The sequence below is a fragment of the Clavelina lepadiformis genome, chromosome 5, assembly GCF_947623445.1.
Source record: "Clavelina lepadiformis chromosome 5, kaClaLepa1.1, whole genome shotgun sequence".
Classification (NCBI taxonomy): Eukaryota; Metazoa; Chordata; class Ascidiacea; order Aplousobranchia; family Clavelinidae; genus Clavelina; species Clavelina lepadiformis.
Window position 1 is genome coordinate 10,218,399 of NC_135244.1, and position 11,753 is coordinate 10,230,151.

Genomic DNA, 11,753 nt, shown 5'->3' on the forward strand with positions numbered 1-11,753 from the left:
CAGTGACTCGAGTCATTACAACACTGAATTTCAAACATTAAATTTGTCTTGTTTGCTGATGCTTAGCCCAATGTGGTTGCTCTACTATTTCTATTATTTGCAAATTTAGATATCGTTTATGTTATTTTCTAAAGTAAGTTTCTTCTTATCCATTATGAATCATAAGTATGAAATCACTTGATCAGTTTTCCTACATCGCCACTGTACAGTATTATAAAGTTGAGCCAACCGCTTATCGTTATTGACGTTATTTAGCGCTCCCTAGCGGTGCTACGATGCAGCGTTTACCAAGTTTCAGATGAGTTAACACTGAAAATAAGAAAATGTTGCATATGGTGACATCAAATATTAAAACTAAACATAACAACCGAATGGAAGGTGTCAAAAAGCGGTCAGGTTAAAGCTTTGCAAACCCATTCTCCTAACCGTTAGGAGAATGGGTTTTCGAAAAGTTTATTTTAGTTAATTAGGATTTAATTGAAATTAGATTTATAATGGAAGGAAGATTTAGTTTCCTATGTTATAACAGTTACGTCAAGTAAACAAAAAACTGTGAAAAAGAGCTTTGAACGCACGATTTTTCCGATGAAATAGTAACAGATATTTTTTGCAAGTTGTGAGATGAAGAATGCTTGTTATCTCAAAAAAATTCCGTAGCATTAAATTGAACTAAAAAGTTGATTATGGGCAATTTTTCATTAAAAGAGCCAACAAGCTAGTTGTCTCAGTGAATATATGTGCCAAGACACATGGATAACAGGTAATAGAAGGTCAAAGATAAATGGATTCAGTGTGCGTGCAATGGACACGGTTGCAACTTTTCCTGCCCGGCAAGAAAAGTTTCTCGACGTGGACTATAGTGGATGCTCCAACTAGGCGCATCTTGATTGTACAGACGAAAAAATTGGTTTAATCTGTCACTTCTGCGACTAAGTATTTACGCCTTACAACCTAAAGATCTTAAGCTAATTCTTTGTTTCCTTTAAAAAAAAACTGCACAAATAACCGCATGTGGTACAAAAATTTTACTTATGTGTTGAATAAGTCAGCTACTCCATATGGCGAGTTAATTTGTTCTCACTGTCGGGTTTGTTGACTCAACTCATTAACAATTTTTATTCCTTTGAAACTTTAATTGCACCCCCATTATCTAACCGAAAACAGTCAAGAAGTTAGAGTAAAGCTCTCCATGTCCGTGGTGTGATTTTCAACTTAAAAGAAAGTTACATGTATTTAAGTGGAAAATGATTCAACTTACCCGAACTTTTCCTATAGGCCTAAATCATCGCTTTAGAACGCCTCGAAATAAAAAGTGTTTTGAAATTTATAGGCCTACGTATAATAGCTACGGCGGATTCTATTGCACAATTTTGAAACGTCGTATAACATGTTTATCCTAAATTTTCGTATGAAAGTCTTAAACAACAAAATGAGATGAACGAGAAGGAATAAAAAATGCTTGTTGTTTTAATCGACTTGTGGCTTCTCCCATACACACACAGGAGAAAGAAAACAAAATTAACTGAAAATCGATGTTACAGATTTATTTTTAACTTTTTGAAAAGCAAAATCATTGACAACTCTTTGGATATCAATCTCATATGCAAGCTCTATTTTCACAAGAAGAATAGTAAGACCTGAAGCCTCTAAATTTAAGATCAATGCTGATAGAGTAAAGCAAACCATAATTAGCTTTAAATAACGTTGTCGATTTGCTGTTGTGTTTTTAGGGGGTTTACTGAAAGATTATAATAACGTTGTTAAAATTTTGTGGTCTCAGTAAAAAATGACCGTCCAATGTGAGATGCAAGCCCCATATGTTATGCCATTGGTGTCATTTGGCATAAACAAGTTGATAATCATTGACAACAAAGTTAAAAATTTTCAGTGCAACAAAAGTTAAACCCGCCCATGTGAGTATTTCTGTGGAAAGCAATTGTCTACCCCAAACTCATTCGCGTCGATGGCACAACCTTAACTTCTCATTTCCCCAATGCTGTGAATCCAGTATGGGGGCCTTCTCTTTCTTGCTGTATATGTGTATACGGCATTTCCTGACCAGACAATGAGTTGAATATGTGTAAATTTAGGGGTAAAAAGTTTTGATGTTCGGGATGGAATATTCATTGTTTAAAACGACAAACTGTAAACTGGACTCAAATATACCAAAATGAAGTTCAAATCCACACGAGTTTTTCTTTTCTAAAACCATATCACATAGCCGATTACATGTTTTATTGCATCTTAGAATACGTTTCTTCAAACGCTATAAAATATCTCATATAGAACAGATGACTTTCTTGGAGACGACAAAAAGTTCAACACCATTACGGCAGCAAAAATAGACTGAATACAACAGTTAGAACCAACTAAACATATGTTGTTTTAAACGGTATCAAATTATTCAAATTGATTCTAACTTAAGCCAATCTTGCTATGTATGAGAGAACAATCCCACGTTTGGTAACATTATTGCAGGCATGAAACGTTCACATTAAAGAAAAAATTAAGACAACCACTGCAAAATTCGAAGTTTTTTACAATTAACCAACAAACTAATACTGCACATCAACAAAGGTTTTAAAAACAGTCAGGTGGGTTGATTTGAGTTGTTTTTATTTTTCATTTGTGAGCTAATCTGAGCTTTACAACTGGCACAATTCCTTTGCTATTAAAGTGAGATTGCTGTCAACACAATGAAAAGACAATGCAAAAACACGTTAAAGTTCTTTTGGCAATTTAAGCTGTTGATTGAAAAACCCATAATACAAATAAAATTCTTAAATTAAAACATCACCAGTGTGGCAACACTACTTGTTCAGATAAAATAAAGTACTTAAATAATCAAAAGCAAAACCGTATACATGAAAAGATTTATTACAAGCTTGCATATCAAATTACTTCAACTTCAGAAATTCTTCCAGAGTTTCATTTTCTACAGCTTCATCAAATGCAGCAAAGTCCTGAAAAATAACTAGGCATTAGCATTTAAAAATAAATTATTCAAGACAGTAGAGATTTTGAAAACACAAAAATGAAATAAAATCAATGGTTTGTTTATCTTATATATACTGTATATGGTATAGAGACACATCGGAACTCAAATGTTTCCAAATTCGAAAAATGTTTTTGGAGAAAGCAGTAGGTGAAATTGTTAGCTACTAGTAAGTCAAATTTTTCTTGGAACTTTATGGTAATGAACAGCTACCGGTACTGTGTACAGGGGTATACCAAACGTTCTTGACAGGTATGCTCTCATTAAAAATGGAGAATGACATTCAGCTTTGTCTGACTATTCTAATGCTACATCGTTCATATTGTTTGAGTTGTACATACATTAAGACATTTACTCCAGTTTTTCTGAGTTTTGGGAAACTGACATGCTACAGATATTTTCGTCTCCTGCCCATGAATTAATATATTTCTACATATTTCTTTTGGGAAACATTTTAGCACTCACAGCAGCAGATCCTAAAGATATGCAATGACTACATAGTAGAGGTTATTGGGTGATTATATCTAAGCCAACAGCATCTTTAATAATCTTCCAACTGCCAATACTTGACATGCAAAATGATATTTTTGATGTATACCTGACACATAACTCCCCTCATATTTTTGTTTTCAAAAATTTAAATTGCATATGGTTATGGCCTAACCATCAACTTCATTCAATGAAACGTTTTGAAAACAATTGCCTATTTGATATACTTACAACGATAAATAAAATTTTGCAAAATGTACTGGGTTTCAAAGTCATGAAAAATGTGTATGAACTAGTACCTTATCTTTTTCTTGTTTATGATCCCAATTAAACACTTATAAGTTGGGCTTATCTTATCATTGTTGTGAGAAAGGGATGAAAAGGTTCTTATTTACTAATAGCCTCACATTTATCATGCACCCATGCACAGGCAAAAAGTGACAAAGCCAAAAAGGTTTAAAACATGCATGAAAATATTAATGTTAATAGGTTGCTGAAAAAACTAGCACGGCCACTTAACACAATGTTTTTGACCAGTTGACCAATCTTGTTTTAAACTTAACATTACAATTTTACTGATCACAACTAACCAAATCAGATTTGGCTTCCTTTCCTTTGTACGAATACAAGAGTTATGCCAATACCCAATTAAGTATGACTACTAGGGCACCTTTTAATCAAATACAGAACGTACGATATACTAACTTATTGCTTAGCATGCCCACTATATATTATAAGTCTTTTGTATTTTATCAAGGTACATGGACAAAAATAAACTGCTTGCTGGAATATAACCTATAGACAAAAAGAAATTTTATATTTTAAAAGACATCGAAAGGAAAGTAATTAAACTTCAGTTATGCTAGGAATCGAAAACCACGCATGGTGAGTTGTCCTAGTCAACATGGACCATCACAAGAGGCTTTTGGACTTATACGCTTCTCAGCTGCATAATACCGACCTATATAGGCAGAAGCTTAAAAAAATTTATGTACATGTATGTGATCTAAGACGAAGCCTCTCCCTACCTTAGATGATATAACAATCTGTTTGAATTTGCCAGCATGGGAGTGATGGGACATGCCACAACAAAGTTCAGACAGCCAACACAAAACAGGTTATTGGCTTAAAACCAATGACCTGAAAAAACACGTTCAGATATGAAAGTGAGAATGTGTGCAGTGATCTTATCTTGAAAGTATGGCGAGAAGAAGGATTGGGCAACACAAGGATGTGGAAAGCGATGTATTTTTTGCTTGTTTTATTTTAATGATGGGTGTAGATCTTTTGCAATGCAAACATGAGTCAAGCGGTCACGTTCAGAGTGATATGCAAATGTACATATTTCTGTTTGCAGAGATGGGTAGCTGCTACTAAATTAACAGAGCTCCTGTTACTTGATGAAAAAAGTGGCACCGATTTTGTAACCATGGCCGCTATTTTTGTCTCGCTGGCTATGAGTATAACCAAGTTGGCTAACACATTTTCAAATATAATATTACCTATAAATTTATCAACTTTGGTGAAAAATGGTGATCTAGTATCCTGGCGAGGATACATTAGCGCCAACATTCCCCACAATGAAGGTCATTTACATAATGTTGCTTTCTTAATAGCCATGTAGAAAAATTATATATTGAAACAAAGCAATTACTTTTTTATAAGCAAGATTTGGCAAATTGTGGATAAAATTTTATTGTCTGATGCTTTAATAAAGAGATTTGAGGTTTGTTTGGGTTGACCTAGACAATATTCAGGTTCATACTTGAAAGCTTAGCTACATGATATTATGGATCCTGGTTCGTGTTCTGCAATTAGAGTTATGTTATGAAAGCCTTGGAAAAACGGTATTCCTTCAGAAAATAATATTAATAATGGTAATCATTAATATATAATAATCCAAAACATATTTAGCTGACATAAGACAACGACATGGCCTAGCATTGACTGCACAGTCCATACAGCAGTAACAATAAGCTTTGAAAATATGCAGGCTAAGCTCAGGTTTGACAGTATAAGGTTGAGCATTACTTTTTGGCATGCCTAGCAGATGAATACGCTAACCGGTAGAATATTGTATGGTAAACATACCTGAAATATGTGACACATGTTACAGCATAATAATAACTGAAGAAACAATGGGTACTACGCTAGCACGATTGCAGTATTGTCTGAAACTTGAATCAAAATTAGGTGGAAGAATTATAAACTAGTAGCTGGCAGGCCAACTTCAATACGAATCAAAATCTAACTCCAGATCTTCTTTTAATACAAATGGCCAAATGTGTCACGTTAGTGAAAAAAAAAACAAGTCTTAGTGGTCGTGACACAAGTCAAGTCACTAACAGCGCAAGTTCAAGTCAAGTCGGGTCATTTTACTTACATTCCCAATTCAAGTCAGGTCAGTAAAGTTTATCAAGTCAAGTCCACATGCCAAGTCACAAGCAAGTCATTATTTACGATTTATTTTTTGTTTTAGGTCGATATAATAAACGGCTTTCTGAATACTCGTAGCGTAAATATAAGCATAAAATATGATTTCATCCATTTCTGGCATGTTTGCACATTAAATAGAACGCAATGCGTAGTGATTTTTGAATAAACTCTTTCATAAATATAAAAACCGATTCTATAACAATTTGAAATAATTTGTCTTGTGACTTGATTCAAGTCAACCGAAATGTTCTCGCTGACACAAGACAAGTCAAGTCTTTTAAAGACTAAAACATAAACCAAGTCAAATCAAACCTGACTCGAGTCTTTCCATCTCTGTGTCACTTATCTAATACAATCACGTAGCAGAATAGTTTTTATTTTGACTACCGATATCTTGTTTTATGAAATTTGTCGCTAGGTTCAATTTGAGGAGGAAATTTTTGTCAAAACATTACAAGCCGTACATTTTACACCATTCTGACCACAATTGTGTTCGAGAATCACGCACAGATTGTAAAGCGCTTCAGTTTTGTTAAAGCATGACCGACTCGATTGCGAACTGTTTTGGACCATTCAACACATCAAACAGACCTGAAAAACAATGTGTAAATTTCCTAAATTTGTTGTTTTAAAGGTGATGACGTATGCACGGTTCGTCACATGAAGGGAATTGTGACGAATAAGACTTACTTTTTTAGCCAGGTTTAAGGTCAAGTGTATATCTCCTTTTTGTCCCAATACTTTTGTCAAGAAAAGGGGGCTGATACGCCGGTAAATACAGTAGTTAAAACAAATTGGCCTTCAATATAGTGCTATTTTCACTAAATAGCATAGGTTGGCAATGATTGCTTAAAAAGAGCAGCGCTTACACTTTCGCTTGTCAAAGAAAAAACAGGCGCCAGTTCCATGAGTTCACGTTCTTGAATAAATATATAAGCGCGCTTGCCTTTACAAGAAAAGAAATGAGTGTGCTTACACTCATAGCCGTAAAAACTATTTTTGTCTTTTCTGGAAATTTGCAATAAACAATTGCATTGGTATGTTGTAATGCAGAACTTGTTTCTATTTGTAAGTTGTCATTTTAACATTAACAAGTTTGAGATTTTTAACTGCAGCACATGCAGATTACTAGCTGATGCGATAGTGGTTTATCCTACTTCAAGGACGTCTTATTGGAATTATTTTATTTTTATTGGAATTTGTTTATTTTTATTTTTTATTTACGTTATTAAAGAATAGACATCCTATATACAAACACGTTTATTAGATATGTGTTGACATATACGATAAGTATTTAATTTTATTATAATTTTCATAGCTTAAGGATATCCTAAGCCTAAAAAGCTGGCTTAAATCTGTTTTATCTTGGGCTGTTGTGGTTGTCTCTTGTGACCACTTGAAAAGAATTCAGTCTATCAACAACGTGCTCTACAATGCAGCCTATGGGTACTAGAGGTGTACAGCCCGTTGCAGCTAGATGACTGGCTTTGCTTTTTACACCACCCTCACCTGAAAAGTACAATTAGTCTCTAAGCGATCAAAACGTTTAGGATTTTTAAGCTGCACGGAGCATTCACAGCGTATTTTGTGCTAAATAAACGAGTGCGAGCAGAAGACTGAAAATATGTAAGCGCACTCGCGAATGCACTTGGTATTGGTAAATGAGTGTTGCTCGCAAAAACGAGCACGTTGTGCTAAATAGTCAAGAAATCGACATTGCCTGTAAAAACTATAAAGGAAAAGCTGTTTGTTTATTGTGATAAAATGAATTTTAAACACATTTCAACTAACATTAATACACCCTTTGCAGCCGCAAATTGATTTAGTGGAATTTTGACAGGCACTTAATCCAGATCCAGTGCACGTGAGTGAGGTTTTTTATGATTTCAACACCCGACCTATCTTGGCCCAATGTCATTTCTAACACGAAGCAAAATTAACTGAAAAACATTGTAAGAAGTTCTTTGCATCGATCACGACCAACCTTTTTGGCCAATGCATGAGGACTGCAACAGCTAAAGTTTACGGATGTGTTGACTGAAATCATCTTGAAAAAAGTTTACCACGTGACAACGCAGACACTTGCAGAGCTTGTACAACCACTTTCACGCAGAGCAAAAATAATTTAAGCTTAACTTTAAGATCTGTTGCAATATGTAAGTTACACTGACTATACTTTATATTATTGCAAAGAAGTTGTGAGGCAACACTATTTTTAGCCCTGTAAGAAAATGTGTTTAAATTGTATATAAACCGGAAACCTGCAGGAACTCTGATAGTCTGATCTTGCGCAAGCAAAATATTTTTAACATGCCTTAATATAGAATTGCGGACTACAATCTATTAAATTATTTTCATATTTATACCCCTAAATAATCTTTGCCATTTGCTAGTTGTGGGGGAAGAGCTTTAGGATCTCCCGCTATCTCACGCATTTCATCTTTTTTGGCAGAGTCAGATGTAATATCAATTTGCTCAAATGGAAATTTCTTCCCTTCTAAAGTCATAAGAATCTTTTGTTGTTTCTTTTTTATCTGCAATATATGTAAAAAGGTTGGATTGTTAACAAGAATTATCCACGTTGTGTGCAATTTTCAGCAAAAATATTTGTAACATTTACCACTGCAAAAATACTTTCTGCTGGGAAAATATAATGGAATTTCTTTATCTGTAGAAAGCTTATTAATATCAATATACCAACTGCAAAAGTCAAGTTTTATTGAGGTTATAACTTTTTTTGACTATGAAAAAAGTATCTTGTTGTCTCTATCTCGCAATGATTTAAATGTTTTATGAAGATATTTCTGAATTCTTCAAACAAATTAATGCACCCTATAGTTATAGCTGTCATCTTTTTTAAGTGGCAAGACAAATTATTTTCGAGTGTTTATACTTAACAATCATAGGTGATAATTTTTGCCACTTGAATGATGAGTAAAGGCTTTTCCTAAGCAAGCAAAATGCGCTCTTTCCTAATTTATAAACATCAAAGCACCTTGTTATTTTCTTCACGAAAGTCGATAGATCTAATAATCGCACTGAACATATACAAACAAAGTTGAACTTTTTCAAAAATTAATTTTAATACGATGTGTTTAGGCGAACAACTGTACAATTAAATCATTCATCTCTTAACGGTTTCACTGCCAACTAATTTTTGCGAGTTTTAATATTGAGTGCCAGGTAACTGGAGTGCACGACACACCCGGACTTTGGCAAGATGTTATCATTTTTAAAATCGTAAGATGCATTAAAACGCTCAAAGTTTCTCTAAATTAAATTTTTAGTAATCTCTAACTGGTTTCTTAATGTGTCAATGTAAGTACTAAGCTTTATTTCTGGAAATCGCTTTGTAGTAAAGATCTGTTTAAGCATAAACTATTCATACTTCAAAAAATTCGTGCATTTTTGGAAGTCTGGAATGTAATAAATTCTATGATCATTAACGGACACTTTTAATTGTGGGTTAAAAATTATGCCATGAAATACTACAATTGCACCTACACGCTCCTTGACACGGTAGACCCATCGACTACAACATACTGCGTGTCGTTATTTGAACCCTGCAACTTGAAACGTATTCTGCGTGAGGAAGGTGGTTTGTTTCCTTCGCTTTTATTTTGTGAAAGCAATAATTAGTCCTATTTTGCAAGGCATGTATTCGCTCGATCTGTTCTCGTAGATAGGGTCATTTACCATTGATGTGTTAGGTGCCCGAATGAAAATGTTTTAATTACGTTAAGTGTTTTCAGTTGTCAACAATGTACGTTCTAATAAGCGTTAATGCATACAAAGTTTGCTTTGATTGGATAGTCATATTTCTCTTCAAAAAAATATTGTTGTACCAATTCTCCACACAATGTGAAACATCTTACCATTACGTTTTTATGTTGTTTGAATGGAAAATTAAGAGTAACTTTGGCAATTGCTTAACTACAAAACTTGACATGCTCTGCTTTGCACATGAGGTAAGTTCCTTACGTGACGTCAAACGGAACGTGATGACATCACGCCGCACAACCAGTTATTTCGTTAAGCTGGCGCCAATGATGCAGATTATATAATTATTAATGTTGACAGTATTCATACATTGCTAAATACATGCAACAGAATTGAATGACTCTGATATTCAATTTGTACCAGTCCGAATGAAGAAAAATATGTAATGAACAGTGTTACTACGCCATGTCTGCAGAAAAAACGTAATCCAATCAACTTTTGTATCAACATTTCAGTAATCAGCTTGGCGTTCCAACAACAAAAATATCTGAAGGAGAATAGATCCAATCAAATATGTTATGCAAGTGATCAAAAAGTCATTTTTACATACATCATTTAACCAGTGATGTATCATGTGACATTGTTCCTATTAAAGTGGGTTTAGTTGAATTTGGACTATGGCTCAAAATTAAAAAGTTGTTGAAATAAAACGATTAAAGAACGAATAGCAGGTGCATTGTGTGTTGCTTTCATTCTACAAGGGACGAATGTATATAGTTTCGGTAAAATATGTTTGCTATAACTAAATATACACTGCATGACACACACTGCAAGTTTCAATAAGAACACGATAACACATTTCAGTAAGAGACGTCCCAAACGTCTACAACCGTAACAGTTTTTTAGATACAGAAACTTTTTTTGTTTCGTTAGATGTAAAACGATACTAATGCATATTCAGCGAAATAATTTCAACATTCGCCATACATTATGATGACAGGTCATTATGACATTATGCCACATATCGCGTTTCGTTTTTCACTACCATCTTCATAATATTTAGGACAAGATGACATTTGCCCAAAAAAATTCAATTTTTTAAAAAGCTTGACACCCATGCTTTAGGCTATATATACAGTTCATTAGTTGATAATATACCTCAACATTGCCAGTTACAGATGCCATATACAGCTTAAGTCCTGACATGTTCTTCAAGTTGTAAACAATACAAATGAGTCTAGAATTATTACATTCAAAAATTTCAAACCTGAGAAAAAACGTTATCAATAGCAATGTTCCCTCTAATTTTTCACGAGTTTGAGCAAACACACTAACTCCCTGAGCGGTCTCTTGGACCACTGTGAGCAACATCAGACGTGCGCATTGTGGCCATTATTATGCATTTATTTTATTTTCAATTCAGGTTAGATGTTTTTCTTGTGCACAGCACAGACTTTCTGTGCGCGGATACCATGTCAGCAGTTCGCATTTGCGTACGCGCACAGCTTAGAGGGAACATTGATCAATAGTCAATATATAGGGCTTACTGGCCTTTACTTGCAATTTATTTTTGTTATTCCAACAAAACAAAATTACCTATGGCAAACTAAACTGCGATGTGATTGCAGTATTTTTTATGGCTTCAATGGTTCTTCAATTTTTGATTCTTTTTTAAATTACAAGCGTTTTGGGCATCACATTGAAAAAATTTTGCTCAGGTATGTAAGCATATGAATTCCTTTGCACAATAAAGAAGAAAATTTGAAAATATGTTGCCTCGTTCTTACTTTACAGCGCTTTGAATCCTACGCACTGGACTTGTTCGATACGAAGTCACGTTACGTGGTCAGCATTGGACGCAACATAAAAAGCGTAAGAGTTTGCGTGGTATCTGCGGCATGTTTGGATGCAACAATTCGGTTTGTATTTACTTCTAGTTGCTTCACCTGCCAAACAAAATTATCCTATGTAACCCGCCACAGATAACACTCAATTTCTTACGCATTTTACGTCGCATGCTTTGCTGACCACGTATCCAGACGTCATACCGAACAAGTCCAGTGTGCAGGATTAAAACCGCTGTGAAGTAAGAACTAGACAATATATTTTCAAG

General features: G+C 34.3%; 1 protein-coding gene across 1 annotated transcript; it reads right to left on the reverse strand.

The window, feature by feature from the left end:
* Positions 1-2,220: 2,220 nt before the first annotated feature.
* On the reverse strand, positions 2,221-10,958 carry LOC143459678 (SH3 domain-binding glutamic acid-rich-like protein 3). Its single transcript, XM_076956907.1, has 3 exons — positions 10,799-10,958; positions 8,287-8,454; positions 2,221-2,963 (listed from the first exon to the last, which is right to left on the reverse strand). Exons 1-3 carry the CDS (start codon positions 10,844-10,846, stop codon positions 2,898-2,900), a joined length of 282 nt encoding a protein of 93 aa, XP_076813022.1. The 5' UTR covers positions 10,847-10,958; the 3' UTR covers positions 2,221-2,897.
* Positions 10,959-11,753: the final 795 nt, after the last annotated feature.

Bases quoted from the DNA above. Each gene is read 5' to 3' on its own strand.
- LOC143459678 (XM_076956907.1), bottom strand. From the start codon at position 10,846: ATGTCAGGACTTAAGCTGTATATGGCATCTGTAACTGGCAATGTTGAG. The intron at 8,455-10,798 runs GTATATTATCAA...CATATATTGCAG, and splicing joins CTGTAACTGGCAATGTTGAG to ATAAAAAAGAAACAACAAAA. The intron at 2,964-8,286 runs GTATAAATATGA...GTTATTTTTCAG, and splicing joins ATGGCAAAGATTATTTAGGG to GACTTTGCTGCATTTGATGA.